This window comes from Cervus elaphus, chromosome 12, assembly GCF_910594005.1.
Source record: "Cervus elaphus chromosome 12, mCerEla1.1, whole genome shotgun sequence".
Lineage (NCBI taxonomy): Eukaryota > Metazoa > Chordata > Mammalia > Artiodactyla > Cervidae > Cervus > Cervus elaphus.
This window is the reverse complement of record NC_057826.1, coordinates 89322067-89345734: the sequence shown is the minus strand read 5'-3', so window position 1 is coordinate 89345734 and position 23668 is coordinate 89322067. Positions and strand designations below refer to the sequence as shown.

At 32.2% G+C, this 23668-nt stretch overlaps 1 protein-coding gene across 2 annotated transcripts in view; it reads left to right on the top strand.

Moving 5' to 3' along the window:
• The window catches only part of TENT2 (terminal nucleotidyltransferase 2), a 62130-nt gene that overhangs the window by 18048 nt on the left and 20414 nt on the right, over nt 1-23668 (top strand). Inside the window, exons 6-12 of one of the 2 annotated variants that reach the window (XM_043919947.1) lie at nt 8993-9107; nt 9198-9289; nt 11386-11464; nt 13087-13156; nt 16004-16080; nt 16468-16596; nt 22024-22067. In XM_043919947.1, coding sequence (XP_043775882.1) covers nt 8993-9107; nt 9198-9289; nt 11386-11464; nt 13087-13156; nt 16004-16080; nt 16468-16596; nt 22024-22067 — 606 coding nt within the window. The remainder of the gene's footprint in view (nt 1-8992; nt 9108-9197; nt 9290-11385; nt 11465-13086; nt 13157-16003; nt 16081-16467; nt 16597-22023; nt 22068-23668) is intronic. The other variant, XM_043919948.1, reaches the window with a different exon arrangement.

The following is a 23668-nucleotide window of genomic DNA, read 5'->3' as shown; positions in this document are numbered from 1 at the left end:
GTTCCAGGGGAATGTATTAAAAGTTTTGATTAGTTTGAAAATTAATTCTGTTTGAAACCTAAAAAATTAAGATTATGAAAATGAATAAGTTTTAAGTTTAAATTGTTTCTCCATTTTTAAGTCTTCTCTTTTTGAAGTCACTATATTAGCAGACAAAACTTTTAAGTAAAAAGTCTCAAATACTTTTCTGAATTGTAACTTTCATTTCATGGTATCTTTAGATGAAGATGTAGTTGCCTGGACAAAAAAAAAAATGGAAGTTTACAGTAATCAGAGTTGTCTGAGCTCCTGAATTCCATCTATTAAAAATGTTCTTCAGAAATTCTGGATAGTTTGAAGATACTATGTGAATTGAAGTAACTGATTCTGAATTTTGAGTTGAGACGAGGGTAGGCTGAGGTTTTCTTGGTACTGACTGTAAAGTAAAAACATAATTATGAATGAATTGTTCAAGATATTTTGTATAATGTTTAATTTTGGAAAGGAGGAAGTTTTATGGAGCCTCTTGGCACCCTAGGAGAAACATTTTGGGGACAGTTATCTTACAGATTTCTGAGGCTTTATCTTTAAAAATTTCAGTATTTAACCTTATTTAGAAACAACAAATTGAAAAGGGGGTAAAATATTTGTAAATTATTGGTTCACTGAATTGTAAGTAGTTGAAATATGTATTTGCCTGCATTGCTTATCAACTTTTTTCCAGCATTACTTAGATATGAGTGGCAAATGAAAATTGTAAATATTTAAAGTATACAACATGATGTTTTGATGTATGTATACACTGTGAAATGATTACCATAATCAAGATAATTAACATTCATTACCTCACACAATTTTTTTGTGTGTGATCAGAACACTTGAAATTTGCTTAGTGAATTCTCTAAGCAAATTTCAAGTGTTCTGTACATTGTTATTAACTATATTCACCATATTGTACTTTATGTCTCCATATCTAATTTATCTTATAACTAGAAGTTTATATCCTTTGATCAACATTTCCCCATTTTCCTTATCCTGCTCCCTTCCCTAATAAATACCATTCCACTCTCTGCTACCATGAATTTGACTTTTTTAGATTCCACATGTGAAATCATACAGTGTTTGTCTTTTTGTGTCTAGCTCATTTCATTTATCTTAATGTCTTCCAGATTCATCCATGTTGCAAATGGCAGAATTTCCATTTTTTTAAGGCCAAATATAATTTCATTGTGTATGTGTATACAGACGCCCCACATTTTCTTTGTCAGTGGACAGTTAAGTTTCCATGTCTTGGCTGCTGTGAATAATACTGCAGTGAACACGGGAGTGCAGATACCTTGTTGAGACAGATACTTTTTTCCTTTGGGTATGTACCAAGTCCTGGGATTGCTGGAACACATAGTAGTTCTATTTTTAATTTTTTGAGGAGGCACCATGCTGTTTTCTGATATGGTTGTTCTGATTTACATTCCTACCAATGGTGTATAAGGATTCCCTTTTCTCTGGATCCTTGCCAACACTTAACCTTTTGCATTTTGGTAATAGCCATCTTAACAAGTGTGAAGTGATATCTCATTGTGGTTTTGATTTGTATTTTCCTGATGCTTAGCAATGCTGCACATCTTTTCATGTACCTGTTGACCATTTGTATGTCTTCTTTAGAAAAATGTCTCTTTAGGTCTTTTGTCCATTTTTAAATTGGATCATTTGTATTTTTGTTAGAGTTGTGTGAGTTTCTTATGTATTTTGGATATTAACCCCTTTTCAGATACATAGTTTGGAAATATTTCCCCCCATTCTGTATGTCACTTTCTCTTTTCTTTCTCACTCTTTTAATTGTTATTTTACAGATATATTTTTGTTTTACATAGTTCCACTTACTGATTTTTGCTTTTGTTGCCTGTGTTTTTGGTATTAAAATCCAAAAAATCATTGTCAAGACCAAGATCATGGAGTTTTCCCCTTATCTTTTCTTACAGGAGTGTACTGTTTCAGGTTTTGAATTTAAGTCTTTAATTCATTTTAAATTGATTATTGTGTATGTTGTAAGATAAGGCTCCAGTTTCATCTTTTTGCATGTGGATATCCAGTTTTCTCAACACTGTTGAAGACTGTCCTTTTTCTGTTATGTAGTCTTGACACCCTTTAGTTAACCATATGTGTGTGGGTTTCTTTCTTGGACTCTCTATTATGTTCACTGGTCTGTGTTCATTTTTATGTCAGTACCATACTATTTAATGATTACTACAGCTTTGTAATAGAATTTGAAATCAGAAAGTGTCATGCCTCCAGCTTTGTTCTTTTTGCTCAAGATTGCTGTAGCTGTTCTGGGTCGTTGGCGGGTCCATATGCATTTTAGGATTGCTTTTTCTATTTCTGTGAGAAATGGCATTGGAATTTTGATAGAGATTGCATTGAATCTGTAGATTGCTATGGATACTATGGACATTTTAATAATTTTAAATCTTCTGATCCATGAATGGGTATCTGTCCGTTTATTTATAGTCTTTAATTTCTTTCATCAGCATTTTATAGTTTTCAGTGTACAGCTCTTTTACCTCAGTGGTTAAATTTATTCTTAGGGCTCTATCTTTATAATGTCTGTGTCAGTCACATTTTTAAAGCCACTGAGACGTAGATTCATGTAGAAAATTTAGACCAAGTCTCTATAATGTCTGTGTCAGTCACATTTTTAAAGCCACTGAGATGTAGATTCATGTAGAAAATTTAGACCAAGTCTCAGCCCAAGAGTTCTTCAAATGAAAGCTTGCTTTGTTTTCTCCATCCTCCTTTTATTAGGCAGTTTTCTCTTGACTAAGGTCAGGTAGTTGTATGTGCCTAAAAACAAGCAGGCTTCAGGGAGAAAAATCAGTTACTCAGACAGCCTAATCATTGTATTAGTTGATGGATTAGGAAGGCTCTAGTTTGTGGCCATACAAAAAGCATAGTGCTTTATTTAACATGCTAGTAAGGAGTGGGTTGTTTTCAGCGTGATGTTTTCCTGACTCTGTTTTATTTACTTTGAAGAGAAAAGGAATTCAGCATCAAGAATGAATTTAAACTTTTAATTCATATCTAGCTTTATTAATTAGTACCAGCTTTTCCTACAGTTTTAAGTGTAACAAAGAATGTGGCAATGAGAGAACCTGAGGAATTGTCAGTTTCTGTTGAAGTGTTTGTGACCTAATGGCCTGTTGTCTGTACAATATTTAACTTTATTTCTTCTGTCATTGCTATTTTGTGTTTGTTATTTGTAGGTGGCACTTAGGTTTAGCCAAAACCTGTTGCTCTTTTTCATGTATTATAAATGATCAAGTTTTGATACTCCCAGCTGAAAGGTTTATTCACTTTCTTTTACATGGGGACCCAGCTTCTAGGGACAGATGGAGAATCTACTGAGAATACCATGCAAAAGTTATACCTGAAGCTTTACCGGCTCATTTAAAAACTTCTCAGACTCTAAATCCATACCTAACTTGTCTTTAGTGGCTTGTGTTGGTCTCAGACAATGATAGCCTCGTTAGTAATTTGGTTTGAGTCTGAGTTTGAGGAGCTGCCCTGGCGGCCCAGATGGTAAAGCGTCTGCCTGCAACGTGGGAAACCTGGGTTCCATCCCTGGGTCAGGAAGATACTTGGAGAAGGAAATGGCAACCCACTCCAGTACTCTTGCCTGAAAAATTCCATGGATGGAAGGGCCTGGTAGGCTACAGTCCATGGGGTCGCAAAGAATCGGAGATGACTTGAGTGACTTCACTTTTTTTCTTTCTTTTTAGGATAGGTTATAATATTTTTTAGGAAAATTGAACTTTGATATTTGGAAGAAATATTTTAATATTTTAAATCTGTGTTAGGAAACTTAATTTCTTATGCAGTTTTGCAAAGATATAATTTTTATATACAGTGAGAAATATATCTTCTACAAGTAATTTTAAAGTAATAGATCTGGCAGGCAGCCTAAACTGTAGTATTACAGAGATTTAAGCAACTTTAAGAATAATTTGTTTTACAGATACTTTGTTGCAGTAGGTTTTTTTTAAACTAAGGAAAACAAGGACCATTTTACTTTTGAATGAAACAAAGGTTTTGAAATGCCATTATGCATAGTCAGCTTGTTATTACATATGTGATCTAAATGTTTTTCTGCTTGATTTTTAGCCAGGATTTCATATCAGACATTCTTATTTTTTTCCCAGTTATAAGGCCATTGAGCCATCTTTTGAAATGTTTCTATAAGTCTTATTTCAGCATATACGTTCATTTCTTTTTGTGTTTTTTTCTCATCTGGACTCTAAATATCTGTTCTAAGATACAGTAACATAATTTGACAGTGTGAATCCATAATGTGACTAGATAGGAAGGAAAATTTGTTCATATGAAAAATCTGTTAGATCTCCATTATAGGACTTGAGAGAGAAGTCTTCCCAGAACTGTAGAAAAGGGAGAGGAGCAAATATGTGGAATTTCCTATTTTCTACCTAATCATAAACTTTTCCATGTGTGAGTGTTTCCACATGAACATGGTCATTCCAATGAAAGAATTTTATTTTTTGGCTGTGCCCCGCAGCTTGGAGGAATCTTGGTTCCCTGACCAGGGATTGAGCCGAGCCCTGGGCCCAGCCATGCGGTGAAAGCACCAAGTTTTAACCACTTGATCTCCAGGGAATTCCCCCCAGATTTTTCTCTTTGTTATTCAACAGATGCAGAATATATATTCTGACCTATAGCAGTTTTGATCTGCCTAACTGATTCTCTAGATCAAGGAGTTGACACAATTTTTTTGATAAAAGGGCCAATTAATAAATTCTAGACATGTGAACTACGTGGGCCCTGTCTCCTTTTCTTTCATTTTTAAGCAGTTCTTTAAAAATGTAAGAATCAGTTTCAGTTGGTTAGTCCTGCAGAACAGACCAGAGGCAGTTTTTGGCCTCCAGGTCGTCAAGGTTTGCCAACCCTGCTCTAGGTAGATAAAATTTAATTATTCAAGTGCCATTTAAAATTTTAGATTAACCTATTTAACTGGAGACCTTTTGAAAATCTTTTTGTAAATATGAATGCCTTAAAAAAAAGCTTTTTATTATGGAGAGTATCAAATATATAAAAAAATAGAATGTAGTATTGTAAATCCTCATAAGACCAAGCTTTAATAGTTACCAACATTTGACCAATCTTATTTTGTCTATACCTCCCTCCCTTAGTAGCTTGAAGCAAATTCCAGGTATCATAGCATTTCATAGATATTTCAGTGTTCTCTTTTGCTATCTTTTTATCTGTCCTTTTCCCAGCGCTGTACTGTTTTGATTACTGTAGCTGTATGGTTAAGTTTAGAAGTGTCAGGTATGTTAAATCCTGTGACTTTTTTCTTTTATCTATTTATTTAGATGTTTTAATTTCTCTCAATATTTATAATTTTCAGGGTATATGTTTTATATATCTTTAATATATTCCTAGGTATTTCATGTTTTTACTGCTTTTGATAATTTTTAAAAATGTAAACTTCCAATTATTTTTTTCAGTTATGTATGCTTTATAGTCAGTTATCCTTTTAGGAAATTAATAATGAGAGAGAAAACCTTGGTTCTGCATATTATATTAAAATATTCATTAGTTTTGTGAACATGTCTTTCTGGTATGCTTCTTTATCTGTAGGAATGTTACTCTTTGCATTTTTCTTACAAAAACTTTGAGAATTGACTTGAATCCTTTTTAGGCATTATTTCTTCAAATATTTTTTCTGTCCTCCCATTATCACCTCTCTTTGAGATTCCAGTTCTTTTCTGTTACTTATGTTCAAGGAAGATGGCTTTAGGGAAGCACAGGTGGCTTGGTGGTAAAGAATCCACCTGCCAAACAGGTGATGCGGGTTTGATCCCTGGGTTAGGAAGATCCCCAGGAGAAGAAATGGCAGCCCACTCTAGTATTCTTGCCTGGGAAATCCCACGGACAGAAGAGCCTAGTGAGCTCTAGTCCATGGGGTCTCAAAGAGTCGGACACAACTCTCGTTGAGTATATAACTACAGTATACTACTTTTAGATGAGAGTTGGGTAAGCTAGCCTTTTGCCAGGTTTGTGGCTGGAGGAATCCTCTGCTGTTATGTAGTATTCAAAAATATGTCTTCTGAGACCTTTCCTCCTTTCCTTCTCTGCCTTTATCTAGATCAGGATTTTTTGCTTTTTGCAGCATTAGCACTTTTGGTCAGCTATCTTTGCTGCAGGGAGTTGTCCTGGGCATCGTAGCATATTCAGCGGCCTTCTGGGCCGCCCTGTGGTACCCACTCCCCCAGGTATGATGACTGATAACCAGAACTATTTCTCAGCATCGTCAGATGTCCTCTGGAGGGGCAGAATCTTTCTTGTTCTAGACTTTCCTTTACCCCAGTGCCTCTGTACTGCTTAGTTTAGATTTCTCTTCCTGGCAGTTTCTGCTTGGTATGTTGCTCTGTCTTAGAAGGGAATTTCAGTTAGTTTTCAGATTCCTGATGTTTGTGTGATTTTCTTGCATTTACTTATATGAGTTGTAGCCTGTGAAGCCCCTTCCGAGTTTCAGTTGCTATTTTACACTGAATTGAAACTGTCAATTTAAGGGAGGGAGTGGGAGGTAGTACTTCTAGGTAATTTGATTTCTGTTTGTTCTGGCTCCAGGGCTGTCCCAAATCCCTTTCCTCTTCTTGTTATGTTTCTGATACCATGTGGGTCTTGCTGCTGTTGGTGTTTGGCCCTAACCTGCAGTATTTTAGAATTCATGAGTAATATATGAGTATATGAGTAATATATAGTAATATATATTATATATATAGTAATATATATATAGTATATATAATATATATATAGTTATATATATAGTATATATATAATATATAGTAATATATGAGTAATATATATATATGAGTAATATATATTGCATAATAATATATGAGTAATATATAGTCAGTTGTGCTGTATTTTTTGGCCATTTTTATTTTGGATGGTTTGATCTGTTTGTTTCCTCATAGTTGCTTGGTCTATTTTTGTCAGTCTCTCAGTCGTGTCTGACTCTTTGCCATTCCCTTCTCCAGGGGATCTTAATGACCCAAGGATCAAACTGGGGTCTGTAGCGTTTTGGGGGGATGGTTATTCAGGGATATTAAAAAATTATGTCTCTTTCATTGCCAGGTTATCCTGACTGCCTCTGCTTTCTTAAAATGAGTGTTCTAAACATGATAACATATTTTAAGTGATGAGTGAGACTTGTGCCTGGTCATGGACTTGGAGAAAGGCCTAGAGAGGGAGAGGTTGAAAATGCAAAAGACAGGTCAAAAAACTGATGGCGTGTTTGTGCCCCAGAGGTGACCAAAAGGGGTGGATACAGAAGTATTTTTGATAGAGGGATTAGCTTTGGACTGAGAAACAGGACAGTTTGTCTGACAGGAGAGGTAGGGGGATGAGATTTCATTCACATAGTAGTTTGCAAGTTTGTAGTTGGAAGCTGAGGAATGTCACATTTGGTTTCTTCAATTTTCTTCGTAAACTTTAATGTGGCATTATCTGCTGAAGAAAGTGAGATAAGTATGGGGAACTTGAGGAAAGGTATAAACATTTTGGAATGCTGATGGTGAAAAATGGAAGCAATATCTAACCAGAGATATTGAAGTAATTGCTGAGAGATGCTATGGGTTAAATCTTATGTTAGTTTTTAAACTGTAAATTTGCAACATACCAATTTTGTGATTTTTTATTTTTTTTCCAGTTAGCAACTCACAAACAAGAGCAGAGAAGGTGGTTGTATATAGTGAACCTAAAATTAGGGTTTTGTTAGAGCATGACGGGGGTATAATGTTAAGGTATGATAAAAAAGAATGGTTCAAGGGATGCATTGTGGAGTATAGACTGGGTAGGGAAGGAAATCATGCTATTTCAGGTGCTGTTGGGTTGGGAGAAAGAGAGGATCCAAGAGAATCCAGGTCTGTGTGGTTCTCAAGAAGATGTGAGAATTGGACAGGAGATTGAAGCCTATCTTGTATACTGGAATTTAAAATGTCAAAGCTAGAGAAGTTCTGTTTTATTGTAATAATCATGTTATGTCTGTGTAACATTGATGAAAAATATTGGAGTAAAAGAAGTTGAAATGGTGGGAGTAAGTCATGATACTTACCCCACTGTAGGTAAGGAAGTCACCTGTGGTGATGGCAAGAGGTCAGTTGGAGGGGAAAGTATGAACTGGAAGGGGAGATAAACAGGGAGATCTGTCCGTAGGTGGCCACAAGAAAGCAGGGCTCAGGGCAGTGCTGTAAGAATAGCAAAGAGGGTGGTTTGCATGAGTGTAGACAACCAGGGACTTCTCTTCTGAAGTCTGTTTTACTTGGTATTCATGGTATGAATACCAGGGGCTGGATAACCTTTAAAGGGCCAGAAAGTAGATTATTGTAGACTTTGTTTCTGTTGCTTATTTTTGTTTTGTTTTGTTTTTATAACCCTTTAAAAATATAAAAACCATTCTTAGTTCATGTCCCATATAAAAACAGGCAGTAACTGAAGGTTATAGTATGATGACCTATGAATTATACTCATGAATTCTCTGATTTGTCAGTGATACTTTAATTTGTAAAAATTGTAAACTATTTCAGATACTAAGTAATTATTATTACTTGAATAGTGGTAGTTTTGTATGAGGAAGTGTTAAGGAGATAATATATATTTATTTTATCTGTGACTTGTCAGTGATACTTTGTAAAAATTGTTAATTATTTCAGATACTAAGTAATTATTATTACTTGAATAGTGGTAGTTTTATATTAGAAAGTGTTATGGAGATAATATGTATTTTATCTGACTTGTCAATGATAACTTTACTATGTAAAAATTGTTAACTATTTCAGATACTAAGTAATTATTACTTGAATAGTGGTGGTTTTGTATTAGTGAGTGTTAAGGAGATCATATACATTTTAAAATTACTGTCAGTAATTTTATACTTCTTAATATGGTGGTAACTTACATTTCTGAATGAAATTTTTACTTTTTTTGTGGTACATTTAAGTTGAGTCAGCAGATACTGGAGTTATTTGAAGCATGTCAGCAGCAAGTAAGTGATTTAAAGAAGAAAGAACTCTGTCGAACAGAACTTCAGAGAGAAATTCAACTGTTATTTCCACGTATGTTTCCCTGTTTTGCATGCTTTTTAATTATATGCATTCCTATTTTAATTTAAAATAACATCTTATAATTCTCTTCTGTTTCTCTAGAAAGCAGACTTTTTTTAGTTGGGTCGTCTTTAAATGGATTTGGTACTCGGAGCAGTGATGGTGACTTATGTCTAGTTGTTAAAGAGGAACCAGTAAGTAATGAAACATTTATTCTAAGTGTGTTTTTCATGTTAAGTCATTTAAGAAATTTCATATAAGAGTCATTGAGGGAGAAAACCCTGCTTTGTTTTAATTGCTGCTTTGAATTTTCTGTTTATAGTAATTCAAAGAAACTCAGGAAATGCTGCTGCTTCTATTTTTTTTTAAGGCATGTATACAATAAAAATAACAAATTATAACATTAATTTATTTCTAAATTGTTAAAGCGAGGCAGTTTCACTGTGTGTTTTTAAAGAGCTGTATCTTTATTTTGAAATGCCATTGGATTGTGTATGATACCAGGATGCAGCAAAGAGGAAGAGCTTGTCTTTTATCTGCTTGATTTATTTCCTTCCATTTGAATTCTCAGTGATTCTGTTTTTAATCTATATTATTTTTCCCTTGAAAGTACAATGGGATTTGGAGTTCTTATTTTGGGAATTAAAGAGAGATTTCTCTGAAATGTAAAATAAGACTATTGTGATTTAAAGTAATTATCTCTGATATTTTGACTTTGTTTCTTCATACTTAGCAACCAAATTTTATTTTTTATTATATTTATTTGAATTTCCTGTTAACTGATACTCTGAATTCTCAGTGATTCTGTTTTTAATCTGTATTATTTTTCCCTTGAAAGTACAATGGGATTTGGAGTTCTTATTTTGGGAATTAAAGAGAGATTTCTCTGAAATGTAAAATAAGACTATTGTGATTTAAAGTAATTATCTCTGATATTTTGACTTTGTTTCTTCATACTTAGCAACCAAATTTTATTTTTTATTATATTTATTTGAATTTCCTGTTAACTGATACTCTTGTATGGCCTTAGTTCCACAAAAATTCTTGTTTATTAAACTCACCTGAGCAGCCTCTTGAATATGCTTAAGTCTCTTCTGAATTACTGAAGATTAATTTCAGTGTAATTTTAATATGCCTTGTATTTCACCTCTTAAAAAATAAAAAAGCCTCTATTGAATGGTAATATTATTCCTGTTAGTCTAGTAACAAAAGTGACTTCTAGTTACTGCAAATCAGAGAGAGATTTATTCCAGGAAAGAAACTCCTGATACTTTCTAGGCTTTGATAGCATAAAAAGGAAAACTGAAAAAAAGAAAAGCTTCAGAAATAATAAACATAATGAAGAATACTAGAGTTTTAATTAAAACTTTTTCTCATGCAGTTAGATTATACTTTAGTTTAATTCAGTCACTCAGTCGTGTCCGACTCTTTGCGACCCCATGAACCGCAGCTCACCAGGCTTCCCTGTCCATCACCAACTCCCAGAATTTACCGAAACCCGTGTCCATTGAGTCAGTGATGCCATCCAACCATGTCATCCTCTGTCATCTGCTTCTCCTCCTGCCCTCAATCTTTCCCAGCATCATGGCCTTTTCAAATGAGTCAGCTCTCTTCATCAGGTGGCCAAAGTATCGAAGTTTCAGCTTCAGCATCAGTCCTTCCAATGAACACCCAGGACTGATATTTAGGATGGACTTGTTGGATCTCCTTGCAGTCCAAGGGACTGTCAAGAGTCTTCTCCAACACCACAGTCCAAAAGCATCAATTCTTCTGTGCCCAGCTTTCTTTATAGTCCAACTCTCACATCCATACATAACTACTGGAAAAACCATAGCTTTGACTAGACAGACCTTTAATCCTCCATTCTATTCACATGTCTGAATCATGCTTGTCACAACTTATAACGAAACACCATGGATTTGAACCTTATATTTAAGCAACTCACAATCTAGATAGGGAAATAAAACATGTTACAGAAAGTTAAAATTCTGTTTATTTTTCTTGCAGATTATTTTTTGTACATTTATGCTAAAGGAAAAAAATGACATATAGCTGTTAAAATATTTCTTTTAAAGTTGTGCTTTTAAGTTTAAAATCAGAAATTGATTTAGAAATATTAATGTTAAAGATAGCATAAAGGTTGACCTTTAAATAATTAATTTAATGTATATTGAAAAATAACTCCAATGAAAAGTATACTCTATATGTTTTCTTTTTGTTGAGATACATTAAGAAAATAAAACATTAAATTTAGAAAGATAATGAAAAAACTTTATTTTTAACTTTTCAGTGTTTTTTTCAGGTAAATCAGAAGACTGAAGCACGGCATATACTCACCTTAGTCCACAAACACTTCTGTACTAGACTTTGTAAGTGACATGACTCATGTTCATATGTCATTTGACATAACTATTTATTTAAAATGTCTCTCACTGTGTTTATTTTCTGATAAGAATTGTTTTATTTTCTGGTGAGATTAGGTATAATGCGGATTCTTTTTCCCAAGTGAATTTAACTTTTAATTAAAAGTAACCATTTATTTGCCAATTCTTTCTACTTGCAAGCTGTCCCACTGAAGGTAGTCAGGAATTCAGAGATATGTAAGTTTTAGTTTTTCCTCAAACAGCTGAACGCTGTTAGGAAAGTTAAAGCATGAATGTAAGTAACTGCAGTGCAGAGTATCTCAAAAGCCAAAAGATATACAAGTCTTACTTCTATGTGAGGAAGAGAGCATCTCATCTGTTTGCAATGACAGACAGCTTTACTTGTTTTAAAAATATGATCACTGAACCCAAAGCCCAAATATATCACTCCAACTGAAAGCAAAATTAGTGACTTAGGCCATTTTATTGTAAGATTTTACTCTTTGAATAAGCTGACAAAGCAGATTTTAATCCACAAGTTAAGCCATCTCAAATAATTTAAACTTCCACAGAATATTGTGGACATTTGAAGTCACACTAACTGTGTGATCTTGGATAGACTATTTGTCCATTTATTTAACAAATATTTCTTATGTGTTAGACTTTAAGGTGGAAAATACGAAGTCACTTAACAGGTTATTACCCTTGAACGACAACTGACAAAGAACAACAACTTTTATCAGTTGTAGGAAAGAAAGCAAGAGATTTATTTCAGTGGACTTGAATTTTGCATTTGTAAAATAAAGGAGAAATTCGTACCTTAAGTGGATTTTTAATAATTATTATTAAAATCATAAAATATAAAAAGTGAAAAGGACCTTAGAGGTCATGTAATTTCAAATGAAAGGTGGTTTTTTTTTGATGAGTGTTTTTAATAATGGAGTAGTCAGATTAAGGGGTAATCAGTGAGTTTGGTGACTTGCCTGAGGAGTATAGCTTGTTGGTGTCTGAGCCTTTACTACTTTTAACTCTTAATCTTATTTTTCATTATACCTCATTGAATTCCTGCACATAATTGTATTTGAAGCTTGATGTACTTTATAATTTTGGTGATAAAAGCATTATAATGAAAGTTTTAGTTTTAACATGTGGTATTTAAGTTTGGTGGAGTACAAAAATTTGATACATGTTTTTTTCATACTTACTTGAATTTTTCACTGTCCCATGTATTTTGTTGCCAGCATTTCTACATTTAACATTTTCTATAACTGTGATTCTGTGACTGCCATGGTATCTTCCACGTGCTGTAGCAGAATTTAGTTATCCCCCTGCTGCTGGCCTAGATATTTCTCCTATAATTCTCTGATGAAATTCTTTATAGGTGTTATTAGGTATTAGACCACATTTCTAAAAATAGCATATTAATATATAAAACCCTCTATATGGTATTGGAAGTTCTAGTCTTAGAAGAATTTAATAATGTTCTTTTGTCTTTGCTTTCTCTCTCAAAGAATGTATTTTCTTAAATTGTTTTAGCTAAGTAAAATACTACTTTTAAGAAATGTTCATTGGAATACTATTAATTTGAGAAACATTTACAGATACCCATTTTATCTTTTATCCTTCAGCTAGTTACATTGAGAGACCTCAGTTGATTCGAGCAAAAGTGCCAATTGTGAAGTTCAGGGATAAAGTCAGGTAAGTAGTTACTGAATTTTTTCAGTTGCTTTAGATAATTTTTAGCTATTCTCCTGAGGTAGATAATTAAGGAGGGTGTGCTGTTGCATAATAGCTTCATTAGTTTTTGGAAATGATTTGTTCTCTTAGACGATTTTTTTGAAATAATCTGAGCAGTTGTTCATGCTTAACTCTCTTAGCTATTCTGGTTGACATTTTGAATATTTGAGACTATACATAGCTGAAAGAATATAGTATTTTAGATTTTTAAATGATCTCTTCCTTTTGGAAATATAATATGCTCTGAGAACATATCTTAATTCATGAAATTTGATGCATGTTTATATCAAAAGAGGTTGTTACTAGTATAATTATATCTACATGTTCTACTATTAATAGTTTAGGTTCTGAATTTCTTATAGGCATTATTATTAGAATTTATATAGGTATATACACTTGATCCTCATTATTCATGGATCTCATATTTGTGAATTTGCCTACTTGATAAAATTTATTTTGTAACCCCCTGAATTAATACTTGTAACACTTGTATGGTTTTATAAACCTGCACAGAGTGGGCAAATTTTTAGTCACCTGATGTACATCTTCCCAAATGAGTTTAACAGTATGATACACTTGTCCTTTTGTTTCACCTCTCATATGCTGAACAGATTCCTTTTCACAGACTAATTAGTGTGTTTTTCACAGTTTTGTGCTTTTGTGCATAAATTTGCTGTTTAAAATGACCTCCTAGCATTGTGCTGAGGTGTTGTAGATGTTTTGTGCACAAAGCTGTGATGTGCCTTACTGGTGTGTTAGATGTGTTTTATTTAGGGATGAGTAGTGCTCTGCAATGACTTCACTTTTATTGAATGAACAGCATATTAAATGTCTTTAAATAGAAACTTACATAAAACAAAGTTACATATTGATCAGTTGATGAAAAGGTGACTGTAGGCATATTGATAAATAGGCTGATAAAGATGTGGCTGGGGGCTCCTGGAAACCTAACCTTTGTTTCCCATAGGAGCAGTGGCTCAGTAAATCACTCATTCAGTGTTTGTGATCACTGTGTAGAAAATAACTACTGCAGATAATCAAAATTGACTGAATATTTATATTTTTTCCTTTTTTTTTTTTTAAACAAATCTTTAGATAAGTGATGGCTCAAACTTTGCTCTTCCTTCATCCAAACATCCATCCAGTCTATAAAGATTTACTAAATTTCTCTCAAGTAACAGTGGAACATTTTTTTCCCCAATGGTGGAGTATTTTTAAAGCACAAAGATATAGGGAGATAAAACATATATGTAAACAAAACTGTTAGCTGATTATAATCATTTTTAAAAATGATTGCAGTTATAAACAATATAACAAACAGTAAATATAAATAAAACTATTAACTGATTATAATTGTTTTTAAAAATGGTTGTAGCTGTAATTCTATAAACAATTTTATTCTTTTTCAATTTAAGATTATCATACATGGTTTTTTCATTGTTAAATGTTCTTTATAAGCACCATTTTATCATCCTTCTATATATGCGTCATTAAGAAGAAGGAACAACTGCATTTTGATCATTCAGATATAACATGTTAATGTTTTGGTGTTAACCTTTCAGTCCCTTCTTTATGCATATGAATGCATAAGAGCTTTTAAAAGTAAAATTGAGCTCATACTTTATTACTTAGCAATATAGCATGAATGCTTGAATCATTGAATGTCTTCTGGTTTTATTTTCAATCAGTTTACAGTATTTCCCTGAGTGGATTTACTGTCATTAACTTAACCATTCCCTGTTTAAATAAGCATAAAATTATTTCCATGTTAAGGAGTACTTCAGTATTTCCAGAAGTAGAATTGAAGAAAGCACTGTGGATATTTTGTAAGCTCTGGATTCATATTTTTGGAAAGTTTTTAATTGCAGACTAGTTTCCATCTAAGTGTTTTTTTCCTCTTTAAGTTACACAGAGAGAGTGCAAACTAGTTTCAGTGTTAGATTTGTACAAGCACAATTAAAGAATGTAACTCTACTGTTACACCATAAGCTTCCCAAAGCCAAATACATCTGAAATTTTAATATCACTATCCACGTTTATTAACATGCATGAATAATCAAAAGATTATAGGATTTCTTTTCCCATAACAAAATCTGAAATGGTATATTTCAGATTTTACAGTTAAAAACTATAGAAAGAAATTTTATGCTTTTATTTAAGGCACTTTTCACAAAAAGACTCATTGTGCAAAAGTTTGACCTGATAGTATATGAGCCTGTTACTTACGCATTAAGTAGTCATTTTGAGTTTAGCCGTTCTTTACATATACCATTGTTATTGCTGTGTTTTCTAAATTGTGAATTGCATGATACCTTTGGTTTCAAAGAAGTGTCCCTTCTGTTAGGTGTTTGGCTCTTACTGTTTTTATTAGACATCAATAGCCAAATTTGTTATGATATTATAATTTAGTAACCCTTTTGGAGGGAAAATAAAGTGTAGACAGAGCTTTTATTTTTTGTCACCTGTACTTTATTTGGCTTTTCATTCCTATTGTTTTAAAGCAGATGTTGCTGTCATTCAAAATTGATTGAGAATTTATAACAGTGGGATAACTTGCCCAGAAGTATGTTTGGTTATACGGTTTTGTTTATCTGAAAAGTATTACAAAATGAAAACTTTTTTTGTTAAGAGTGATTGTAGCCTTACTGGTATAATACATATCTTTCAATATCAGATCATACTAAAAGTTGTCTTTGGGCCCATGACATTTTTGTATCATTGGATGAATGGATGCATATAAATTTAGTTACTAGGGAGTTAGTTTAATTTGTACTTGAGCTGAAATTTTTATTTTTTTTTTGAAAATAGTTGTGTGGAGTTCGACTTGAATGTAAACAATATTGTTGGAATAAGAAACACATTCCTTCTCAGAACTTATGCATACCGTAAGTTTTCTTGTGTTTATTTTCAGATAATTATTACCTTCTCTGTTTATCCTTTATTCCTTTATAAAGATGTGTGACACCTCTTTAATTATGTTTGTGTACAATATGTCTCACTTTCTTATATATGTAATGTGTTACTACACTGAAATCACATACCACCAGTTATATAACTCAGTAAAATGAATTTTGATAGTTTGTAATTTTAAAAAAGTAACTGAAGTATGTTTTATATAGAAATAAGACATATCTATGGTTAAGCAAAATGTTTAATAGCAGGAGGGATTGCCCTTTCTATCGGCATGGAGTTGGGAAATAATGTAAACTTTCAAAGAAACTTGAAAGAAGAAATGTCTTCTTACCATTTTTAAGTTTTAATTTTACTTTCAGTTGAAAATCGAGTTCGTCCGTTAGTACTGGTGATTAAGAAGTGGGCCAGTCACCATGATATAAATGACGCCAGTCGCGGTACTTTAAGCAGCTATAGTCTTGTACTGATGGTTTTGCACTATTTACAAAGTAAGTATTATGGGGTTTTTTTCTAATTTTTAAAATGGAAATGCAGTTAAACTTGATTTTGGTGTCTTTCCTGTTGATCTTATATTCAGATATCGTTTTAAAAAGTTTTTTTCTAAGGCACATTTCCTACTTTCCTGCTTTGAACAAGTGTTTTAGGTAATGTTACCCCTGGAAAACATTATAAAGAAGTTTCATTGTATTTTTAAATTTTGACAATTTCCTATATTTGCTTTAGCATGCAAAAAACTTTGACCACTGTATTGTGGACCCATTGTCTTAAGCCAGATGAATGTTTAGAGGCCTGTAAAAATAAACTCAAGCACCATTCATGATGTTCTTTTTATTTTTCACTTGAACCAGGAATTAAATTATTTTCCTTTTTCTCGAAATGATTTTCATGTTGGTTTAAAGGAGCTTTTATTTTCTATGGGCTGTCCTGGAGATTGGATGAAATACTTGATGTTAATTAATGTAAGACCATTTACCAGTATGTCTAGGCTGTGATGTGTTCTGGCTTAATGTTTCACAGTTTAGAAAGCAGTGTTGTAATATTTATGTTTATACCCTTTCACTCAGTGATTTCATATCTAGAAATTTATCCTCAGATAAATAATGAGGGATGTTTATATGAATTTATATAAGGCTATTTTCATGGTATTTGTTCAAATAATAAAAGATTAAAAATAATTTAAGATTATAAAAAACCCATTAATTTAATGGTTAAATTAATTATGATATATCCTAATGTTAAATTTATATGAACACTAAATTTATATGAACACTAAAATTTAATATGAATATTACATTTATATGAACACTAAAAATTTATATGAACACTAAAAATCATGTTTTAAAGTTATTGAAATAGAAGGAAACTCATGATATGCTGTCATGCACAATAAAATACCAATTTTATTCAAAAAATAGTTGCTATGAATGTGTATATATTCATATGTATACAAATATTGAAAAGGTATATGCCAGAAATTTGTCTGGCATATTTATAGACAGTAATATTTATTTTATTTTATTTTATTTTTTTATTATTTTATTTATAGACAGTAGTATTTATTTTCTTTATATATTACTGTAGTTATAGATATTTTTATTATATATAAAGTAAGTATATTTTTAGCTGAACAATGAAATCAAATGAATTTTTTTCAGATTCTGAGAGAGACTTAAAATAGTTTAAATGGGCCAAAATTTTGTGATTCAGTGATGATCAGAAAGGTTAGATATTCTTCCTCTGTTGTTAAAATATTTCAAGCTAATTATAATATTTTTGTTGCTGAACAGTCTTGGATATATACGAGTTTGATGATTGATTTGCCGCACCAAAGCGATGTTGGCTGTTTTAGATGCTACTTTACATATCACCAGTTATTTTTGTTCAATTTTATAGTTCAGTGTGAAACATTACCTTTGATGCTTTTGTAGTGAACTGTATTCTTTTGTGGATTGCAGTTTACTTTCATGACAAATAGAATTGGTTAGAAATAATTCTTTTATAAAATATGAAGAATAATATGGCTAACACTTACGTATTACCACCTAGTGTCTATTCATTTTTTAGTTTTAGTTGTGGTTTAAACATCAGATTTGACTAAAACATATAACATGCATGAACATTCACAATATGTGCCCTATCCCTCCATTCTTTTGGATTACATTAGAAATTTTAATTTGATTGCTTTTTTAGGAAATGTACTTTAATCACAGAGGCTCCATGGAGGTTTTGTAAGCAGTAATTCAGATATTAGTGGGACTTCCCTGGTGGTCCAGTGGTTAAGACGCCACACTTCTGCTGCGGAGGACCTGGGTTCCATAACTGATTGGGGAACTAAGATCCTTCATGCTGTACAACGTGACCAAAAAAGGACAAATTCAAATATTAGTGTTTTACCAGTGTAATAAAATCATGTTAAAACTTGGTTTAGATTTTGTTAAATGTATTTTGTTCTTGACAAAGTGGTCTTATTTACTAAGGTGATTAGTAATTTATGGCACTCGAATCAGCCATTTCTAGGTATTTGTTAAAAGACATCAGCTACCCAGACATACTGTGTAATTCTGTACTTTGGCAGATTTAACCCATTCCTCCCTAGAAGAAATTAGAGAGATTGAAATAAGTAATTGCTTTTCTTGTCATGCAAGACTCTTCAGGTGTATTGAGCAGTTTTAGCTCTGCCACAGTTAACTAATTTTTGTGATTTTGGCCAAGTAATTCTACCTTGCTGGCCTTAATATTCGTCTGTAACACTAACAGTTAGATTAGATGACCTTTAAGTTTCATTTAACTTTAAATGCTTTAATGTCTTTTCTGCCATGAACAGAGAAAGGAAACAGGTCCTCTCTATGTAGAAAGGTTGAAAAGGTTAATTAATGCATTTCCTAGCACAAATTTCAACAATTAGGACTGTAGCATGCCAGGCTCCTCTGTCCGTGGAATTTTCCAGGCAAGAATGCTGGAGTAGGTAGCCATTCCCTACTCTAGGGGATCTTCCCAGACCAGGGATAGAATCTGGATCTCCTGCATTGCAGGCAGATTCTTTATTGTCTGAGCCACCTGGGAAGCCCCAGTTACAAACTGCATATGCTTGAAAATGTGACTCCTGAAAGCATGAGGGGAAAACTCATTGAGAAGAGAGTTTACTAGCAATCTAATATTAAGAGTGTTTTGAGAGAACAGCATCGAAACATGTATATTATCAAGGGTGAAACAGATCACCAGCCCAGGTTGGATGCATGAGACAAGTGCTCGGGGCTGGTGCACTGGGAAGACCCAGAGGGATGATTTCATGTCAATGTATGGCAAAAACCACTACAATATTGTAAAGTTAATTAGCCTCCAACTAATTAGCCTCCAACTAATAAAAATAAATGGAAAAAAAAAAAGAAATAGGTGAGTCAACATTAAAAAAAAAAGTTAATAGTAAAGGCAAAAGTGTCAATTGGTTAGAAACAATAATATGAGTGAATGAATAGTCGTGGACTGTTTACCACGTTACCAGGTATAGATCTATCTTTAGGCATTTTTAAATTGTTCTTGCATTTTCAGAATTAGTGGTTGTTTAGTGTCGTTGAGGATCTGCTTTTTTTTTTTTTATTAGTGTAATCTTTGATGAATTAGCATGGAACGTGTGTGTGTATAAATTAGTGAAGGCCTGACAAGAAAGGTCTCATTCGAAATACAGGCAAAGTAAAATTGTATAGATTAAGTCTGTTCAAGGTATAATCTATTGGTCTTTTATTTTAATAATAAACTTGTCTTATTTTGCTTTTTAGAGAGCAAAATATTATGACTTCAAAATAGATGTCATAATAGATGTTACAGAGATTGTTCCAGAATCTGTATTGCTTTGGAATAAAATATTTGGAAAAACTACTAAATGTTTCAAGGTTACTATCAGGATAGCATTGATAAATAATTGCCAGAGTATATTAATTGCTTCTCTAATGACTAGTATTTTTAAATCTTTAAGGCAAGGGATTTATTGAATAATAACCCTGCCCTCAAAAATTTCCACATTGCTTAGTTCTAAAGACTCTTTATCTATTGAAAGACCCTATTCCAGTGTTTTGTGTTTATTTTTCTCTCCTGGCATTCTAGTTGTGATTCTGTCACAAGAATGCGATAATATTTTTTAAAAAGTTTCTACAGTCTTTTATTTACTGGGAGTGTTCAATGGGTATAGAGTTTAGATTTCTAGACTTAAAACTTAAACTAATTTCTAGTCAGAGTTTTCAATTTGTCATCTATGTTATAATGAAAATTATTAAAATTCTATTAAAATGTTAGACAAATACAGAGACTTTTAAGATTAAGTGACTGGGGCTTGAGTTTATTTGTAGGGTGTTCTAGAATTTGAGCATTTGAATGCCTTTAGGGAAAGAAGATATGTCCCTTAATTCCTGAGGGTGATTCTGGTAAGTAATGAGTGAGTTTTTTTCCCCTAATATTCTTAGTCATATATTGTGAACATTCCATACTATCATGGAAATTTATTCTAATTTTATTTTATTTATTATTTTGTTCTAATTTTCAACTTGGGAGTAAAGTGTGATACAGAAAAGATATTTAAATAAAGCATCCTACTTTGTACTATGTGGTAAAAATTTATACATTTATAATCATAGTTGGAGACCATATAAATTGATCATAATGGTTGATTTTGTGTTCATTAATGTATTCCAGTACTCATTTAAAAATTTTTGCTAAATAGATTAAAAGTGAATTAATGACTCTTTGTTGCTGAACTTATTTAACTACAGTTGATCCTTGAACAGCATAGGTTTGAATTGTGTGGGTCTACTTACAGATTTTTATATATATATATATATCAGTATTACATGATCTATAGTTGGTTGAATCTGTAGATTTAAAACCTCAGATATGGAGAGCCAACTATAAAGTTGCATGCAGATTTTCAGCTGTACAGGGGTTGGCACCCCTGACCCCTGAGTTATTCAAGGGTCAGCTGTCTATATAATGTATTTATAATTCTTAAGCACATAGTTTACTATGGAGTATTGTATTGGTCTTTAATCTTAAAGAAATCTTATAAATGTGTTATTTGTATCTTACCATATTCAAGACACTGTATTTTATAGTTGTTTCTTATATTGTAAGTATTAAGCACTTTGCCTTTCTTGTTGTTCCATCTACATTATAATGATGTGAAATTACAGTTAATGCATTTAATGAAGTTGGATTCGGGGAAAGCTGTTGAAGGGTGAAGAATGGCAGTTAAAAATACAGTGACATATGAAGATATTGATTCTTTTGTATAAAATTTTATTTTATAGCAGATTGGTACAGATCTCCTGATTTAGATTTCTAAACTTTGCTGAGGTTTTCTTTTTTAAAATATATAAATGAAGTTGAAGATTTTTTTTTCAATTGTTTTTTCCTCAGTATAGATCAGTTTTCTAAAACTATCTCAATTTTGATATTATTGTTAGAAGAAATTAAATAATAAAGGAACAATTACGATAGAGCTTTTATTCTTACGATGTAGTGCCATTGGACTGTACTTTCAAAGTTTTTTTTGATAGTTAGAACCATCTTAACAATGTCTGTTTAATATCTGTAGCACAATCCTTGTCTTGCTTATTTTGTGTGTGTGTCTAGTGTTGGACCAAATGTGTGTCCATTTATTGATGATCTATTTTTCTAAAATCATGTAAGGAACATTGGTTTACATAGAAGTATACATAACCTATTAATAGACCTTAAAATGTCAACTTTGATATATTTTGAATTTTAATTTTTAGGGATCAGAATTAATTTCACAAAATATGTGAAAACTGTTGAATTTTAGCATAAACCCATATAGTCTTATACCTGTGGGTAGCTGACAAATTAATTGCTTTGTAAAATGAATTACATGAATCACAGCAGCTTTAAACTTTTTCTTTTTATAGCCTTACCTGAACCCATCCTTCCATCCATCCAAAAAATTTACCCAGTAAGTGTTTCTTATAAATTATTATAATACCTGTTATGACAAGTGTATGTGGAACTATTATGTGCAATATTATTGTGAATAAAAATAGAAATAGTTACCTTCTAAGTTATGATAATATTTCTACATAGGCTGAGGTAAACATTGACCACTAGAATGTTAAAAATATTTCATATAATTTTTTGGAAGTCTCTGCTATTTTTTTTGATTATTGGCAGACAGTCTTGTCCTTTATGTTAATGATGGAACTTTTTGTATGACACTGATGATTATCGTTAATGGGAATGAAATATACTTAGTTGGTGAAGGCACATTTGGACTCAGACCAGTTTTTTTCATGTTACTTTAAAATGTAGTTTTAGAACATTTCTTTAGTAGCTCAGAAGTTTTACAGCCTAACATACGTGTAATTTGAAATCAGAGGAAAAAATTTCACCTAGAGCCAGACATCCTGGAATGTGAAGTTAGGTGAACCTTAGGAAGCATTGGTACAAATGAAGCAAGTTGAGATGTTGGAATTCCATCTGCACTAAGAAGTTGAACAATTGGATAACCTTTTAATGTTTCATTTGATCTTACCAAGTAACATTCTAAGAGGTAACATGTACACTGTCTTTGTATGTACATTATTAAGAATCCTGGTGAAGTTAATTAGAAACCCTCAAGAAATGAAGTGTGCCTACTAGAAAAAGTTTAATATATACTCAGTTTGAGTTTAGAGAAACCTTGGTAATGTACATATTAATAATCTATATGAATATTTTTGTTTCTTTTCTAGTTTTTATGTTCTTTTTTTTCCAGATTTCACTGTTCTTTCTTTATATAAGTCTTACCATTTCTGTTTTCCTCCATAGTCATTCTTGTTCCTGGTTTTTTTGGAAATATTTAAGCTGCTTGCATAGAATGTTTGACAAGCCTTTTAAAACCACATTTTTTACCTGTTAATTCATAAACTTTTAAGAAGAGTTTTCTGAACTTACTAGTCATGCTATATAGGAAACATAACATCCCTGTTGAGTGATCAAAGTTTTTCAAAGAACTTATTTTATATGTATGAGAAAATATAATAAATATATTGACATAGAACCTAAATTAAATGTAATATAATCTTTGTTGATTGAGAAGTGATGTTCTTGTTTTTGAACATCAGTTATTCTTGTAATGCTCACATGTGAGGTGCTGGATAATATAGGTTCACTGTAAATAGTCTTGCTGCAGTGGGGGCCTCTCAGTTCATGGTGGGTCGTCTATGAGAAGAGACCATTTAACAAGAAGAACCTTCTGGAATCTGTCTCATCTTCCGCCTTTTAAAAATAAATTTCTGCTATGAAGAGCTATTATAATGAATGTATAGTACAGCTGGGTATCAGTATTTATGCTTTTAAGTAGTATGACAAAGAAGACTTCAGAAAGTGTAGAAATGTAAACAATGTGAACTTTTGGACCTATTCTTGAATGTTTTCTTCCCTCTATAAAGTATTTTTTTTGTCATTTTCATGTTTCTTCAAAATTTAGAAAATATTAATTAAAAAGTTAGTGTAATATTTCAATTCAGTTGTGATATTGAATTAATGAAAGAAAAGGATAAAACAGACATCTTTATC